Source organism: Lutra lutra, chromosome 10 (genome assembly GCF_902655055.1).
Source record: "Lutra lutra chromosome 10, mLutLut1.2, whole genome shotgun sequence".
Taxonomy (NCBI): domain Eukaryota; kingdom Metazoa; phylum Chordata; class Mammalia; order Carnivora; family Mustelidae; genus Lutra; species Lutra lutra.
The window spans coordinates 59,766,702-59,785,958 of NC_062287.1; the positions used below are offsets into that span (position 1 = coordinate 59,766,702).

The 19,257-nt window shown below is 37.0% G+C and overlaps 2 protein-coding genes across 2 annotated transcripts; one reads left to right on the forward strand and one right to left on the reverse strand.

Annotated features, from left to right (window-relative positions):
- Window positions 1-2,768: 2,768 nt before the first annotated feature.
- Window positions 2,769-18,105, reverse strand: LOC125079739 (olfactory receptor 52Z1-like). Its single transcript, XM_047693510.1, has 4 exons — window positions 18,093-18,105; window positions 14,573-15,514; window positions 7,917-8,060; window positions 2,769-2,833 (listed from the first exon to the last, which is right to left on the reverse strand). The coding sequence occupies exons 1-4, from the start codon at window positions 18,103-18,105 to the stop codon at window positions 2,769-2,771; spliced, it is 1,164 nt and encodes a 387-aa protein (XP_047549466.1).
- On the forward strand, window positions 7,171-10,031 carry LOC125079238 (olfactory receptor 51L1-like). The gene is made up of 2 exons (XM_047692715.1): window positions 7,171-7,317; window positions 8,999-10,031. The coding sequence occupies exon 2, from the start codon at window positions 9,078-9,080 to the stop codon at window positions 10,029-10,031; it is 954 nt and encodes a 317-aa protein (XP_047548671.1). The 5' UTR covers window positions 7,171-7,317; window positions 8,999-9,077.
- Window positions 18,106-19,257: the final 1,152 nt, after the last annotated feature.

Sequence of the window (19,257 nt, forward strand, 5' to 3'; positions counted from 1 at the left end):
GTTCTCTATGCAGAGAGATATAGAAAAGTGTTTTAAGAGGATGGAAAGATTTCTGAATGTTTTACAAGACATGGAAAGCCACATCTTCTTTGTAATCTATTTGTATATATTTTTTCTGATGAATACAATTGTAACTGCAACACAGGTAAGGCAGGAAAGCACATTGGCACTGTTAAAAATGTCAGACCCCAGAAAGTCAACTAAATTATACCTTTTCTGTACTTTTTGCCATCTCTCCTACATTTTAGACTCCTAGTTTGGATGTGTGGATTTTTAGGGGTTTTTTTTCTCTGTTTATGTAATTTCCATTACAATTGTGTATATATTATACAGTTGACCTTGGAATAACACAGGTTTGAACAGCCTAGGTCCACTTATACAAGTATTGTTTTTATAAATATAGTACAGTATATGTATTTTCTCTTCCTTATGATTTTCTTAACATTTTATTTTTTATAGTTTACTTTATTCTAGGAATACAGTATATAATAAATATAACTTACAAAATATGTTCATCAATTAATTGTTTATATTATCAGTAAGGCTAACAGTAGGCTATAGTAGTCGTTAAGTTTTGGAGAGTCAGAAATTATAGGCAAATTTTTGACAGCATGAGGCTTAACTGTGGTAAGAGCCCAGAAGTCCATTGACAGATGAATGGATAAAGAAGACATGGTGTGTATATGTATATGTGTGTGTGTGAATATAATATAATATAATATAATATAATATAATATAATATAATATAAATATTATATACACACATATATGCATATATATGCATATATCTCTATATATACACACAATATGTCTCTCATATGTGTGTGTATGTGTTTATATATTTGTGGAATAACACAAAATATTATAGATTTGTGGAAAAAAAGTGAGCTCTTGGGGAGCCTGGGTGGCTCAGTGGGTTGAGCCTCTGCCTTCGGCTCTGGTGGTGATCTCAGGGTCCTGGGATCAAGCCCCGCATCAGGCTCTCTGCTCAGCGGAGAGTCTGCTCCCCCCCCCTCTGCCTGCCTCTCTGCCTACTTGTAATCTCTCTCTCTGTCAAATAAATAAATAAAATCTTTAAAAAAAAAAGTGAGCTCTTACCATTTACATCAATGTGGATGGAATTATGCTGAGCCAAAGAAGTCAGTCAGATAAAGACAATCATCATATGGTTTTACTAATATGTGGACTATAAGAAATAGCACAAGTGATCACAAGGGAAGAGAGGGAAAACTGAATGGAAAGTCATCAAAGAGGGAGGCAAACCACGTTTTAAACCAGGCTGTTAACTATAGGAAAAAAAAGGGTTGCTGAAGGGAGTTGGGTGGGGGGTTGGGGTAAGTAGATAATGGGCATTAGGGAGGGCACATGATGTGATGAGCACTGAGTGTTATATGCAACTGATGAGCTATTGAACTCTACATCTGAAGCTGATAATATGCCATATGTTGAGTAATTGAATTTAAATAAAAAAAGAAAAAATAAATTGTGCAATGGGATAGAGATAGAGTAAATGTGAAAGTGCATGAGAAATGTGAATTTTTTTTAAAGATTTTATTTATTTACTTAGAAAGGGAGTGAGTGAGAGGGAGAGAGAGAATGTGACAAGCCAAGGGAGGGGCAGAGAAGCAAACTCCCCACTGAGCAAGGACCTGGATGCAGGACTCCATGCTAGGACTCGGGGATCATGACCTGAGCTGAAGGTAGATGCTTAACCGTCTGAGCCACCCAAGCGCCCAGAAATGTGAAACTCTTGATGAAGCCACAAACACAGATAAAAAGATATAATAGTTTATTTTAGGACAAAAAAAAGGAAAGTATGTAAAAATGAGTTTTCTTGAAGAGTACACATAAACTGAATGGTAGGACAGGGTAAGATTGAGAGAGCTTTTGTCTGGTGATGATTTTTTTACTCTGAGGTAAAAGCTCATATATGGTGGGTAAGTACACTGCAAAAGCATTAATTTGGAAGAGAAAGGCTCAGATGTGACCAGCCCCTTTGTGGAATTTTTTTAAAAGGGATATTTTCAACCAACACCCATAATCAAATTAATGATGATGGTATTTTCCAATATTATTTACAGAATAGTCACCATCCACTGTCTCACATGCACAAATACAAATAAACTATTGTGTCATTAGGACAATTTATAAAAACATTTTAGAATGAGGGCTCTGGAGTCAGTGTGTGGAGACAAACCAGGTCTATCACTTGTCAGCTGCCTAATGCTATACAAGTCACTTAAACTTATATTGATTGGAGTTAAAATGTACGTGGAATGTTCTCAGAAAAACAACTGATTCTGAGTAAACATTTAGAAATGACAATTATTATATAACTTCCCAATAATCTGGTTTCCCTGTAGTACTCTTGTGTCCCCGTTTATATCATGATTCAAAAATGTCATTCTCTAGACATTCCCTACTCCTTGACCCACACATCCAGCTGTTTTCATGTTCAAAAGAGAATATTCATCCCTAAGGATCTTGAAGGCCATATAACCACAATAAGCAGAAATTTTGAGTATGAAACTTGAGCAACAGGACAAGTAGATCACTGTAACTCAGTACTGATGCCCACTCTGCCATACATATTCCAATCCCCGCTTCAATGGACACTGGTTTAAGGGTTATTTTTCCTCATCACAAGACTCCATAATCTTCAGGTGTCTATAATACGGGTGAGTCAGGCAGAATAGGGAAGTGCTGGATATTTTCAAGAGTAACAAAAAAACAGGGAACTGAGTCTGACACCTGACAGTTTGTGGTGATTAAGCAAACTTATGGTCGCCCTGTGGTTTCCCATGACCACAAGCATCCTGCTGCTGTTGCTTAACTGCAGCATACATACACACAAAAAGCCAGCTAGCTCTCAAATGACAGAATGGCCCCTCCACTTGGGATGTGAGAAGATTCCTAGTAGGCTTTGTCTATATGTCTATATATGGAGTATCTGCAAGAGAAAAATTAGACTGTCTGCACATAATACCTACCATAGAACATGAATAATATTAGACGTAATTCCTAGAAATCCACTCCTATACCCAGAACCTCACATGAATATTTTGTTCCCAAATTATAAACACCCGTAAACAACAGAGCCCAACGTCCAACTGGCACAACTCAGATTTTCTGAGTTCACCCACATTTCCTCACCTGGAGTGTGCACTTTCGTTTTTTGCAATAAAGCTTCTTCTGCTACACTTTATTCTGACTTGTTTTTGAATTCTTCTCCAGCACAGTCAAGAACCTGGCATTGGCTGGTGGTTGAGGTCTTAGGTGTTGAGAATTCCCCTGCCTCTGGTATCAGTGGGTAGTTTAAAAGAGTGTCCAAGGAATAATGTCAGTTGTGCTCCTAAAAAGAAGAAAGTGTGTGTGTGGGGGGGGTGGGGGGTGGAGGCTGTTTATTGTGGGACCAGTATGACTTTCAAAATGTTGTACTATGGTGTTAAGAAATGAAACAAGTATAGTCAGCAAATCACAGTATGGGGTGGGGGAGGGGTCGGCCAATACGGAAGTGTTCAGAGCAAAGGAAAGGTCCTCAGGGGAAGTTTGGATGAATTTGTCTAGAGAGGGGACAGAATGGAGAGAAAGTCATAAAGCTGTCTGACTAACTGGATACATGTAAGGAAGAGAAGGAACCTCAGAGTGTGGATGATTACCACATTGCTGCAATTCTTGCCTGCTGAGGTCTGAAGTAAATACAAACTGTGTCACAAGTGGAGAGCCAGGAGCAATGCAAGGAGCTGTTCCATTTCTGACGCACTCAACAAGTTCACCTTGACATCATGCTGAATGAAATTCATGTTGGTGCAAATGAACTTCCCTTGGCTCATTCCCCAGCAAGCAGCATATCTTCACAAATTCTGGTATTTCAATCTCAAAGCCCTGCCCTATAATTTCGCAGTCCCTAAACTGTTTAGACTAATAGCTTTAAAAATTCTGGGGGGGAATTATTTTCTATGAAAACTGCCTATCATACCATGTCCCACTCTATTGTCTTACAACTACACTATTTCTTACTAAGTATTCCAAACCTAAGACTCTTACACATTCTTCAGCTTACAAGTGGTATAACTATCTTCCCAATGGAAGATTTTTGGATTTTCCTACATTTAACTCTGGATATTGATACTTAGTACTTTCCTTCATTTATATAACACTGGTAATATAGCAAATTACATATACATACATGTACATTAATGAAAATACATGTGGTAAAAGTTAGTAAAGCTTCTCCATTCATGAATAAGGAGACATTTACAGAGATCATCTCAGTGCCTTGCAATAATGAAACAAAATACTCCTGCAGTTGTCTGTCACTAAAGACAATTTCTATACATTTATTTGGATAGTGTCCTTGCTGCGGTAGAGTAACTCAGAAATAATATATGCTCTTATGATAAAATGTGATATGATAAAAATAATTTCTACTCAAACATTTATAGACATTATAATTTCACCATAGGCTAAAATTCCTTGCATCTTGGCTTACTTAAATCAGCAGAAGTTTCAAAATGTATGTTATTATTGTTTTGCTTTATAAGAAAATCTGTGAAGAGTGATTTAAATTCATATTAGAGAAATTAAAGTATAAGGAGAATGAGAGGCAACCAATGCCAGGTAAGTCAGTAAGTTTAGATCATTTGTCTGGCAATTCCCTAAGAAGATATTCAAAGATGGAACTGTGAGGGGTTTTGATTACTAAGCTATAAATAATCTCGCATTTTCATAGACTATAAGTTAATTGCAAATTTCTTTAGTACTTGAGTACATTTTCTGTAGGACAATTATTATACTGAGGTGCTCGACTCCTGAAAAAGCCAGCTCTCAGTTGAAAGTATTAAATACAGCACTGCCTAAAGATTAGCAATTTGGGATATATGTTCAATAGACAACATGTGAGGGGAGTGGACACATGATAAAGTTGTAAGGCATTATAATTAGACCAATATTGCCAAGATCAAAATTGGGGTTGTAAAAATTAACAGAGGACCACATTTTTAAAAGTCGTTCTTGGACCAAACAAACAGATCTGAATTTACAACTGAAACTCCCATCCCAACTAGAGAGTTCTGATTATTCATTAGTGAACATGCCACCCTGTTGCACCACTCAACCACAAAGAGACATTAAGGAATCAGTATTTTGATGAATATAGAGTTTTAATAGTTGAGAAAAAGCATCTATTTTTAATCATATAAAACATACTAATCTGCTGCATCAAGAACTCTATGACACAGAACCACAGCAGGCAATCAGCTGAGTAATAACATTGGTTTTATTGTTTTATATGTGGTTTTAAATATAGATTTTATTTTTTATAGTGGTTTTAGGTTCATAGCAAAATTGAATGAAAGGAACACACATTTCCATATACCCACTGTTGTATGATTTTGAGGGAGGGAGATCACATAAAGGAATCACATTTTTATCCAGTGTGTAATAATAATACTGAACTAATGTCGCTTCCAGCTCTTATGGCACAAACTCTAGGTCCATCCCCAGTTTAAGTATTTAATAAGGCCCTCTCATTGGCTATATCATAACCAAACATCTTTATTGCCCCATCTTATTCTGGATACAAACTAGTATTTCATCTTGTTGCACTACATCGTTTGTTCCAGACATTGAGGCAGAAAGCGCTAGAGAATCTCAATAGGCTTCTTGCCCCTGTATTCCCAAACTGCCATCCCCTGCTAAAGCCTGAGTGCTGGGGACAAACCACACTGAACTGGCAGCACTGACAGGGTTACACGCACTGTGCTGCATTTATCCTGGGGCTTCCTATCTCAAAGGACTGGAGGAAGACTTATCTGATCCTTCTTGCTCTGAGAATTTGAATGGTCTCTAATGACAAGAGGTATTATTCTGCCACGTATGTGAGACTTGGCGACAGTGAAAGTGGGAGGTAAGAGGAAAACACAGAGGGGGACCTGAGAGACAAAAGAGAGGAGGGTGGACACCCAGAGTGTGAGGAGGAGAACCAGGAGACTGTTCTGGAAGGAAGAGGTTCTCAGTTCATCACAGGACATAATTTTCACCCAAATACCTTCTTTGTTCATGCTCATTCTTATAGCATTCAGGCCAGGCTCAGTCAGACTTTTCAGATTAGACCTGCCTGAGATCCCCTAGATCTTTATGGTAGGTGGTCTCTGTGTCCATGGGCAGGATGTGATGTTTACACAGGGTGACAATTTATTTTTCTGACATGACAGAATGGAGATTCCAGAGTGGTTGAGATTGTATGAGATCACCCTCAAAGACTCCTAGAATCCCAAATATCAGTGTTGTTTAATATGACATTAATTGTGACTCACAAGTCTAAACCCCAAATTATAACTCCTTTCAGTCTTTGAGTTTATAAACTAAGTCCTCAAACACCATGCTCCTCTTCTCAGGAATGGTAGAAGACATCACAAGACCGTCTGAATGAAGTTGAGATTATAGGATCAGAAGTAGTAGGAGTTGGGCAGTCAAAATGAAGCCATGTCAAAATACAAGGAGTTGTGGGATAATAGGCAAGGCAGATCCTAATGAATACGTGGAATATGGTGCATATTTGTTGTTGTGGCAACTTCAGAATACTAACATGGCTGCTCAGATTCCAAGCTCATGGTAGTCCCAAATCTCATTGCTTTTCTTCAAGAGACTTCCCATTTTATCCTGGGATGTATCTTTTTTTTTTCTTTCTCAAATTGGCAATGAATAGAATGAAAAGTATGTAAGTAAAGCTATCAAAATTACCAGAAGAATTTGGGGGTAGAGTAAAAGAACATGAAGCAGTTTATACCAATGGCAATACTGAATTTTTCACTAGATGACACAGAGATGAATCTGATATCCTTCTCTTCACTCAGCTGACCTAGGTCACTTTTGTGAGATGCCTACTCAGGGGTTTCCTCTCTGGGGGGATACTCCAGAGTCTCCTCATATCTTACTTCCTCCCATTACACTTCAAAGAAATATTGTTGTTGTCATTGTTGTCTTCATCATTATCACCATTATTTTATGTTCACTATATGTAAGGCTCTAGGCTAAGTATTTCACCCACAGGATCTCCTTTATTCTGAAGCACAATCCTGTCAAATTGTTTTTATCTACAGTTCACAGATGAGGCTACTTTGTTACAGGGAAAATCAGCAATTTGTCCCACTTAAAAAGTGAGGAAGCCTTGGAACCAGAATATTCCTGACATGGATAGGTTTGTGGAAGCAGAGGGAGAATCTGAACCAGGGGAATGGTGGACAGTTGTCTCCTAAAACCTCAATAGAAAGTCACGGAGATGATAAAGCTGCTTCACACTGGCCTCCAGCTCAGGTATCTTTCAGTTTTTAATTAAACTTCAAGTTCACCTCTTCATGGCACGGGGAGAGAGCCACTATAAAATCAGAGAAATGGTCTGAACTGACCAAGCAGTGAGGTAAAAATAAGGCATATTTCTATGTTTGGATTAAGGATGAGATATTGGAAAAGAATCAACATAAAAAAAGAAATAATATTGGAAAATCTGGGCATTGAAGGTAATGAGTTCAAGTGTAGAAAGGAAGAACAGAAGGTGAAGGACACGAGCCCAGGGCAAGAGAAGAAGGAATTGGGGGTGGTAATAAGCCAGGCAGATTGAAGAAAATAGGACCATAGGCACCAGGTCATACAATATGTGAGCAATATTCAATTGTAATGTGAGTAGTTAGAGAGATTGAATCTATCTCTGACATTTGCTTATTTGATTTTTTGATTACGGGTCTTCCGTTTCCTAGAAAATTGTGATTATTAATCATTCCAGTAAAAACTGCTGAACTCAGGATTTATCTGTGTGGAGCTAGAGAAGATTGAAAGAGATTTGAAGTTCCCAAGGAACAAAGTAGACTTTACAAAACAGAAAGAGGCCAATTTATTCATTTGCAATGGGAAATAACCTGTCTCCTGGATTGTAAATTCTCTAAAGAGCATTTTGGTGAGCAGGAATTTTTGGCAAGTGATGGGGAAGTGAGATTTTGAGAGGTGGCTCATCTTCCTTACTTCAGAGATGTTTTTCTGGACCACAGAAGAAATACTAGAATCTTTTGGGAGAAAATATATTTTCTCTTTTGTTCTGAGTAGGAAAGATTTAATATCAAGGTTAGATGATTTTTCTGAACATTAAAGTTTTTGTTATCTTATTTTCTCTTATTTTTGCTTTGAAGCATGGGTTTCTACTCTATCTTTCCTTACAGTACCTATTTTGTGTGTGTGTGTGGGAAAGGTATCAGTCTCTAAATGACTGATCAGATCTGAAACTTAAGAGAAAGAAGGTTTTGAATTTTTAAAGTCAGAGCCAGACACAGTTATGTTTTGCTTAAATTGTATATTTTCTTACCATAAGAACATTACATATAAAATTCTATATTTCATTATTATAATTTTTAAATTCAAAATTGTTTTAAATAACTCTATTTCACCTTATATTTAGATCCTAGCAATGCTAGCCCAGCACCAAGCCTGTGGCTTCAATTACACAATGAAGGATATATGTTAGTAAGATCTCTGCTTATGTTAATAAGTACTGCTGACCCATACTTGCTTGAATCCTGTAAAGATACCTCACATGGTGTTCTAGTACTTATTGAAAAAGCTATGTTGTTTAGGCAGAATAAGGCATCATATGTAAATCACTGAAGGAGTCATAAAAAAAAAAGACAAATGTTAAGATCGGTACCCCTTGCCAAGAAAATTCTGGAAGAAAATTTTAAATGAAAGATGTTAGCTAGAAACATTTAATGTGTGTGTGGTGCTCCTTGTAGTGTCCTTAGAAGAAGATTGTCCGTATTTAGACAGGATGTCAATGGGTCTTCATCTGAGAGGCAGGAAGAAAAGTCCTTGTGGTTGTAAAGTAAATATTTTACTTAACTTGCCATGCCCAGCAATGCAATGAAGAAAGAGCAAAAATGTGGAGATGAATGGAAGAGTGTTTACAGAAAGCACTGAAGTTTCACTTGTTTTGTTTTGTTTTGTTTTCCAGGCTCAGACGCTGATCTCATCATTGCCCTCCCCACTGGAGTGGGATCCTAAACCTGGGTTGTGATTTAACAGTGAGCTCCATGGCAACCTTAAACTCCAGTAATACGCTGTCCTCCACATTCTATCTCACAGGTATCCCCGGCTATGAGGAATTTCACCACTGGATATCCATCCCATTCTGTGTCCTCTACTTTGTTGGAATAATGGGCAACTGCACCATCCTGCATATTGTTCGGACGGACCCCAGGCTCCACGAGCCCATGTACTACTTCCTGGCCATGCTCTCCCTCACTGACATGGGCATGTCCATGCCCACAATGATATCACTCTTCAGGGTGTTGTGGTCCATTTCCAGGGAAATCCAGTTCAATATCTGTGTGGTCCAAATGTTTTTTATTCACACTTTCTCCTTCACAGAATCATCCGTGCTCTTGGCTATGGCCTTTGACCGCTATGTGGCTATCTGCCACCCTCTACAATATGCTACCGTTCTCACACCAAGACTTATTGCTAAAATTGGAATTGTAGCCCTGCTTAGGAGTGCTTTTGCCATGATTCCACTTCTGGCCCGGTTGGCCTTCTTTCCTTTCTGCCACTCCCACACCCTTTCTCATTCCTATTGTCTACACCAGGACATGATTCGCCTTGCCTGTGCTGACACCATGTTTAATATTATATATGGGTTGCTTCTGGTCATTGTGCTGTGGGGCATGGACTCTGTGTGTATTTTTGTGTCTTATATGTGCATCCTTCAATCAATATTAAGAATTGCATCACGTGAGGGGAAGCTTAAGGCTCTCAACACATGTGCATCCCACGTCTGTGCTGTACTCATCCTATATGTGCCTATGATTGGGCTCTCTATCGTCCATCGTTTTGCCAAACACTCTTCCCCACTCATCCATATCTTCATGGCTCACGTCTACTTATTGGTCCCACCTGTGCTCAATCCAATCATCTATAGTGTGAAGAAGAAACAGATCCGCCAAGGAATCCTCCATCTGCTTTTCCCCACAAAGGCAGTTCTACTGTGATGTCCTCAAGGCAATGATGGTTTCAATCTAAATGATTTAAATACATACTTATTTATGTCCTCTAGATATGTTGTCATCATAACTGCCAACAAAAGAGTAAAGAACAGAAATAGAGTCAACAGAGTATGTTGAGAAGTGGTTATAGTAGAGTTGGTGTCCATTGGGACTATACAGCTTAACATGTACTTCATAAATTCCCTTTAAATATGAATGTATTGGAATGGAGTGTCATAGAAATCATTTCCATCTATTCCCTTCCATTTCTAATTCCAATCTTTTCCAGGGTGATTTATCTGTTAATTCTTCATTAAATATATTAAACCCATGTATCTTTGCTTCCTGATACTCTGCATTTGTCAGGGAATTTAATATTCCCTTTCTTGTAATATCAGTGTCTCCGGATATCTACTTTTTCCTTTCTTAACAATGAGAAAAATCTTATCTTGACATAAAGGCATTTTAGAGCTCAAAGCAGAAGTTAGAAATCCTAGCAATGTATCCACATCATATTTCAAAAGTTTATATTCATGTTATACCCTACTAAGGATATTTAGTTTCCTCTGGAATAGAAAAGTACAATATGCATATTTTTCTCTTGCTCAATTTTTAGAAATAATTTTAATTTTATAAAAATTGAGATCCTGTCATTTTTAAACACTCCAGAGATTATGATGTGAAGTCTATGATTGTAATCCATTGGGTTAAATGCATCTTAATAATTTAGGGCATACTATTTATTTAAATGTAAAAAATATTATCTTTGGTATCCTTGGCTATGAGGAATTTCACTTATGTAGCAATATAATTCATTGGGGTATAGCTACTTATAAATTTGTGGTAGCTGGAAACAGCTGAAGATTAAGGTCTCACAATTTTATCTAGAACTGTTTTCAACACACAAAACTATCTTTCCTTGTGATTCTGAAATTATCTGGCACCTGGCTGTGCATAGGGTTGTATAAAAATACTTGCAAATGCAACTGAATTTTTTTAGCTGGTACAGCTATAATTGTGCAAAGCAAAAAATAAACAAAGGGGACAAATAAAACTTTAAAAATGTGTTATGGTTCCCAGTATTTATGTAATAATTAGTAATATATTTTACATATCTTGTTCTACCTAGTATAGCAGCTATGCTTCAAAGAGTTTGCTGCTTGTAGGCATGAATATTATGCTTGGCATAAAAGTGACATTAAATAATTATTGAATATATAAATGATGAAAGGAATGAATCAATTATTGAAAAAGAATGACTAGTTTGGATTAAAAAAAAAAGTCTTGAAGGAAAAGATTTGAGATGTCATGAACCCACATGTCATATAATAAAAGAGTTTACTAACTTAAAATCAGGATTTCAAATTTCAGGCACATGGAGTATATCTACAACTTATATCTGCTGTCTGGTTTTAACTCAACTATGATGTTTCCACCATATTATCCTATTTCTTGATTCTAATTCTAATTACCCTTCTCCTTTTAGCACATTCACTTCAAGTAAGGGATATCAACTAAAAATAAGAAAGATGTATAAACATCATAATTAGATAATATTTGGTGTAATAAATAATTAAATAAAATTGATAGGAAAAGTGAAAATTTTGAGAATGATCATTACCACCAGGTATACATTGTATAAGTAACATTTAACTATTGATAATCATTTTTATTTTTTTTTAAAGATTTTATTTATTTATTTGACAGACATTGATCACAAGTAGGCAGAGAGGCAGACAGAGAGAGAGAGGGGGAAGCAGGCTCCCTGCTGAGCAGAGAGCCCGATGACATGTGGGTCTCGATCCCAGGACCCTGAGATCATGACCTGAGCTGAAGGCAGAGGCTTTAATCCACTGAGCCACCCAGCCGCCCCTAATAATCATTTTTAAAATAAGAACTTCAAATACAAAATATGTATTTTTTTAAAAATATTTTATTTATTTATTTGACAGAGAGAGAAAGCAAGCACAAGCAGCGGGGAGCAGCAGAGGGAGAGGGAGAAACAGACTTCCCACTGAAGGGAATCCAATGCCAGACTGGATCCCAGGACCTCAGTATTATGACCTAAGCTGAAGGCAGTAACTTAGCTAACTGAGCCACCCAGGAACCCTACAAAATATATTTTCAGCCTGTGATGTTGAATATACCTTTCCTAGCATCTATGCTCCAAAAAAACAATGTTGTATTAGGCTTTGTTGTTGTTGTTCACAGAAATATGTTTAAGCTACTTACTGCACCTTAGATTTTGCATTTTGCATACTAATAAAACTATTTTAAAGGAATACCTACATAGGTAATGCAATATTTGGACACACAAATTATTATTTACTATGTTACCTTCTTAAATTTATTACTATAATTACATTATAATCATAACATATTTTATCAAAAACATTTAGAAAACCACATATTTTTAAATTAAGATCATTTTTCCCATAAAATATCATTGGTGAGGAGATGAGTGATTGAATATCTGAATGGATGAATGAATGAATGAATGAATGACAAGTTGGTACTATGGTTGAGAACAGAAACATCTTGTTCTGGAACCTTAATGAAGGCAAGAGTTTAGTCTTCTGGCAAGCAGTTGGTGCTCCAAAAACAGGTAGGTTTCTTGTTCTTGCCTAGAACTACAATAATATGACTGAAACGTCTTTCTCATTTGTATATGGATTTATAAATCAGGAGGCACTCTTATTACCTTGTTTGACAAAGTCATGAGTGTCTTTTGAAAACATTCTCTGCCATCTTGCAGAATGTGTAAGTGACCCAGAAACCCAAATTGTAATTCATTTTTGTATACTAATCCCCGATCACTGGGCAAAATGCAATGCAATTGTTTTCGTAATGTCAAAGGTTATCTTTTAGGTTATACATTAATCCTCTTGATACTGCAGAAGTCTTCTTGTTGCAAAACACAATGGCAAGAAAAAGTAATAGCAGAGATCACTATCCCCTTTGTCATTAAAGTGTCTGGTATTGTCTTCTACACAAAGCAATACCACAAAATACTTCATTATCTCACTTAGTAATTCAGTTATTCAATCCGGTATCTCAAATAATAAAAACATAATTCAGTTAAAAATGTACAGTGTGGAAATGATCTGACTACATTTAGAGTCTGGAAATAGCCACATGCATTAATAAGGAGAATGATAACAATATAAATATTTTGAAGGCACTCCATCAACTACTTCAACCACTAAACCATGTATATGTTTATATTATGTTCATGATACTCATTTTTATTGTTTGATGCCCGGGAAAATTTTAACTCTTTTATTAATCAACGGGTGGACATTTTCTATAGGATAAATGGTATTACATTCCAGGAATTTTGCCAGATAGATTTATAGATGATAAAGTTTGTCCCAGGTATATAGAATGCAATTAGCAAGAAGGTTTGGGGTGTGAAAAGCTGCACTAGGAAAATTACATGTGCTTTTTTATTTAAAGAGCTAAATGGATCCAGTGAACATAATCCTGCTGGTTTGTTGTGATTTTTTTTTTTTTTGAGAATTTCATTGACAAAATTTCATCCCCATTAACCAGAATGTTAAGTGATGTAACAGAGTCATGCAGTTTTAGCAACCTGACCCAAGATGGAGCACTTAGCCTGACTTTCTCCTTCCTGAGTCATAGGTACTCAAATTCCTTGGCTGTCATGCCACTCCTTAGATCCTGCTTTTTTGTTTACTTAACCCAATCAAAGTAACTTTCTATTGTGTGTAAAAATATCTTTATTGCAACAAAGTATTGAAGGAGATATGAAACAGACAAGCTAAGAGAAAGAGTAAAGGAAGGAAGTATTTAAAGAATATGTCCTATATAATACATAAGGACATATTAGGGCATTTGTTACATAGAATTATTAGCATTTGGTATTTTTTTTAAAAGATTATTTATTTATTTATTTATTTATTTGTCAGAGAGAGAGAACACGAGCAAGCAGAGTGGCAGGCAGAGACAGAGAGAGAAGCAGGCTCCCCAATGAGCAAGGAGCCCTATGCGGGACTTGATCCCAGGACCCGGGGATAATGACCTGAGCCAAAGGCAATGGCTTAACTGACTGAGCCATCCAGGCATCCCTAGCATTTAGTATTTCATGTTAATGCATTTATCTAACAGATATTTATAAAATTATTTATTAAATTATTTGTATATTCTGCATTTTGTGGATGCAGAGACGAAGCTAGAATCTGAACTAAGATTGTCCACAGCAAACTGACATTAAGAGAGGCGTTTTGTAGTACAAAAGGGATATTTCAGTCACCTATGCTATTACAGTGACTCCACTGATTATTACCTTAATGTGTTGAGATACCCTTTGATGGTACCGGAGCAGTTGCCTGGCACCTTCCTTTTTACCCTTTGCTGGGAAGGCAGCATTGGGAAATGTGAGTATTTTAAGTTCTATCCAGAGGTTAGGTGTTCCGGGGATAGATCTGCCTGGGTTGATTCACACTTGACATTTAAGTCTGATCCTCTACCCTGGACTCACCTATTCTTTCTTGCTTCATGACCCTTGGGTCATTTTGGTTGGTTACAGAGCCCTAGGACACGCATCCTTATCTCCTTTGTCTTTATCCCATAAACAATGGGGTTCATGGTAGGTGGTACCAGTAAGTAGAGGTTTGCCAGGAGGATAAGGACATGTCTGGGTACATGATTTCCAAAGCGATGGGTAAAGAAGGAAAAGAAGGCCAGAGTATAAAATATCAAGATGACACATATATGAGCTCCACATGTTCCAAAGGCCTTAGTCCGGGCTTCCTTGGAAGGTAGCTGGAAGACCGTTCTCAGGATTAGCCAGTAGGACAGGGAGATGAGTACAAAGTCCAGCCCTGTGGTGAGGAGAGCAGCGGTGAGTCCATAAATGCTATTAAGGGCATAGCTATTACAGGCTAACTTGGCAATGCCCATGTTCTCACAGTAGGTATGGTGGATGACATTGTTCCGACAGAAATGCAGCCGGAAAATGAGGAAGACACCAGGAGTGACCACAGCCACACTCCTAGCCAGCAGAGCCAGGCCCACCTTGCTGATGAGAGAGCCTGTAAGTAGGGTTGCATAATGGAGTGGTGCACAGATAGCCACGTAGCGATCAAAAGCCATTGCCAAGAGAACAGCAGACTCAGAGAGAAACAGAGCATGAACAAAAAACATCTGTGTGAGACATGCAGGATAAGTTGATGGGGAGGGGCCCTGCCAGAAGATAATAAGCATTTTGGGCACTGTGACAGTACAAAGGAGAACATCATTGAGTGCCAGCATGGCCAGGAAGAGATACATGGGTTCGTGGAGGTTCCTGTCCCAGGCCACCACTGCCATAACCAGGCCATTTCCTATCACAGCCAAAAGGTACATGAAGCTGAAGGGGAGGGAGATCCAGATTTGCAAGTCTTCTAATCCTGGGATTCCAGTCAGCAGAAAGGAAGTGAGGTGAGTGGATGTAGAATTACATGGTCTTATGAACAAGTGTCCCAAGTCTGTTACATGACAGAGAGAAAATAGGTAGAGTGCACATTAGTAGAAAACAAATATTTATTCTTTTATCCTAGTGACAACCTAACCATTAATTTTGACATGATGAACTGGAAGGAAAATAAAATGGTCTGAGAAAAGCTATTAATTATCTGAATAAGGGTGCCTGGATGGCTCAATTGGTAGAGCATGTGAATCTTAATCTCCAGGTCTTGAGTTCAAGCCTCAATTTTGGGCTTAGAGCTTACAAAACAAAACAAAACAAAACAAAATAAAACAAAACTCAAAGAACAGCAACCAACAAAGCACACACACACAACCCCCCCCCCAAAAATCCTGAATGATTATAAGCAAATCACCTCTCTTTTATGGAATATCTAGTTCTTTCTGAAAATAAATAAATAAATGAATAAATAAGAATAATAAGGGTTGAAATCTTTATTTGTGTAAACCTAATTGCTATAACCACATCATATATGTATATGTCTTTTGAACTTTTAACCATGTTATGTATATAATTTTTGTCTGCCTAATAATAAAAAAAAATAATTAATTAAATACAGAAAAGTCATTTTCTCTTTCTTTTTTCTCTGTAACATTACATAGAAGTCTGGAGATGGTTAATATTCCATTCTTTGACAAAAAACTTAAGGGGACGTCATGGGTTGGATGACAGATTGATACATAATGGGCCAGTATAAAGCTTCCAATTCTTGTTTCCCATCCTGATAGTATGAGAGATGTTTCCTTACCCTACACTTTTGCTACAGTAAAGAAAAAGTTTTACTCATCTGCCTCTCATTTGTACTCGTGAAGACAATGAACATTTAAACATGAAGTTTAAACTACTATGCCAAAGTTGTAATATCATTCAGATCCTAACAAGCACTCTCAAGGATCATGAAGTGGAATCAAGGAAGACACTAAAAATCCAGAGTACAGAGTGTTCTCTTTCAGAACAAGACAGTCACTGAAGATGTCAAAGCCCATTATCATTCAATAGCTATCATTGAAAGACCCATCTACAGAGCAGAGTGATTTCGATTTTCATACTCACCAACCAAAGAATAAGATAACATTTTAGCAACTTTTTAAAGTAACAATAGTTCTTACTTTTAATGTATCAAAAATTATAAAATAAAAATAGCTTTCTTTAAAAAGTCCCTCCAATATAAAATTATTCTTTTCCCAAGTCAATAAAATACTAATTCAATTAGTCAAGTTTGTAATTAAGGACAATACTTTTGGCAAAGGCACAAAGTATGTATAGAAATGCTTTTGACTGCAAATCTTGAGAAGTTTCAAAGTGATAGACAAGTCTAGAGTCTGCAAAGGGTACACTTTTCATGTGGCCCTGTCACACCATCACTTAGATCGAAAGCTACACTGTATTACATTATGTCTATTATCCCTGTAATTGTTAATTGAAACCTTTTTCAGATTATCTCTACCCTTAGCAATAAATAGGGCATATTTCATATTATTAACATATTATTATTATATTATATATTATATATTATTAACATATTATTATTATAACATATTATTCATAATTTCATAATTAACACATATTTATTCTATTCTCCCTCACACTGTCTTCTCTCTCTCTCATATGAAATTGAAATAAGAAAGAAAAGACAAAATTTTTCATCAAAGGGCAAACACATGGAAGGGATGAAATTGTTTTTTTGTTTGTTTTGTTTTTTATGTATTTGACAGAGAGAGAGATCACAAGTAGGCAGAGAGGCAGGCAGAGGGGGAGGGGGAAGCAGGCTCCCTGCTGAGCAGAGAGCCGATGAGGGGCTTGATCTCAGGACCCTGAGATCATGACCTGAGCCGAAGGCAGAGGCTTTAACCCACTGACCCACCCAGGCGCCCCGGGATGAAATTGTTTTTAATGCAACTCTGAGAGATATTTTTTTGAATGGTTATCCTGTTAAAAATATGGAGGCACCACAATTTTATTAGCCTGGTAAGTTTGTGGCTTTGCTGCTGCTGCTGCTGCTGCTGCTGCTGCTGCTGCTGCTGCTGCTTTGTCTTTTTTTATTGTGTTATGTTAGTCACCATACAGTACATCATTAGTTTTTGAGGCAGTGTTCCAAGATTCATTGTTTGCATATAACACCCAGTGCTCCATGCAATCTGTGCCCTCCTTAATACCCATCACCAGGCTTTGCTTCTTTTATCTGGTTGTCTCTCAAAGGTGCCTGACTTTGCTGTGTAACAACAGCACAGAAAATATCACCATATTTGGATAGAAGTCATATCACATATCAGCACAGGGATGGGCAGTGTAGCAGTAATGGTAAAAATAATAATTGGAAATACATATTAATGGTTGCAATGTCCTAAGCATTTTCCTAAAACATATGCTAATCACTTTACATGGATTACCCAATTTAATGGTAACAACTACTATAAGAAATAACTATTGTTAGTGTCCTAATTTTACACAGAAGACAACTCAAGTACTTGAGGACCTTCCTAAGATCATATTACTAAGGGGTGTGTGAAGCCTGTTTTCAAATCAGGGATCCTAACTGCAGCACCCACCGTTTTAACCACGAAACTATTCTAACTTACCTTTCAGATGCATGGTTTTTCTAAACCACTGGGAACATAAAAAGGCAGATCTTGAATTTCCTCTTAGCACCTCCCACAGTGATATTCTTAGGTGTTAGGTAAAAATGTCATGTCTGTTTATAGGGATTTAGAGAATGTGTGTGTGTGTGCGTGCAAATAAATATCTATACCTGTATTGTACATAGATCTTTACAACAGCAACTCAAGGACTAACCTCTGGGACAAGAAGTCTTTTGGGTATTTCACATGCTGAGTGATCACTTTGGCACCTGAGACCCACAGTCAGTATATGGATTAGCTGACTGAACCTATCTTTCATACTTATGAAATTATATTTCCCAATTTTGAACAGCATTTGATAATTTTCCATGTCCAGCCAAGTCTCTGAGCAACATCTCTGCACTTTTTTGCTAGTTCACTATGTAGCCCTTAAACAGTACTAAAAAAATAAGGTTTCCTGAGTTAGTCTACTGGAACATGGATGTCTTTTAAGACAAAGCCTAACTATTGAGACTATTTCAATACATGTCTATGCATGACAAAGTGTCCTTTAGTGAGATATTTTGAGATTTTTAGAAGGAAAAAGCATGGCAGTATAACTGCCATTGAATAACTCCCATTTCTCAAATAAAAGTTTATAAGTTAACATATATTGTTTTATAGAGCAGTTTGAGGTCTACAAAAAAAAAAAACAATCAGAAAGTACAGAGCCCACATATGATCCCTTCTCCTTACCCACCCAGTTTCTCCTATTAACACCTCACATTGCTGTGATATATGTGTCACAATTCATAACCCAGCATTGCCACATTTTTATTAGCTAAAGTCAGTAGTTTACATAAGACCTCTCCCTTTAGGTTGTACATTGTATGGATTTTGACAAGTATATAATGCCATGTATGCACCATTACAGTATCATACACGACAGTTTCACTGCCCTACAAATCTGTTGTGTTCCACCTTGCCCTAAGCCCTCTGACAACCACTGACCTTCTGTCTCCATAGTTTTATTTTTTTCCACAATGTCATACAGTTGGAAACATGCTATAATTGTGCCCTTTTGAATCAGCTTTTCTTTTCTTTTATCTTCTTCTTTTACTTTTTTCTTTTTTTTCTTTTTATCATCATTAGTGTACTCTTTAATCCCCATAAAGTATTTCACCTT

Bases quoted from the DNA above. Each gene is read 5' to 3' on its own strand.
- LOC125079238 (XM_047692715.1), top strand. From the start codon at position 9,078: ATGGCAACCTTAAACTCCAGTAATACGCTGTCCTCCACATTCTATCTC.
- LOC125079739 (XM_047693510.1), bottom strand. The intron at 8,061-14,572 runs GTAACCAACCAA...TTCTCCCAAAAG, and splicing joins GATGCGTGTCCTAGGGCTCT to ATTCTAGTATTTCTTCTGTG. The intron at 2,834-7,916 runs GTTATTTCCCAT...TGTATGCTGCAG, and splicing joins ATTTACAATCCAGGAGACAG to TTAAGCAACAGCAGCAGGAT.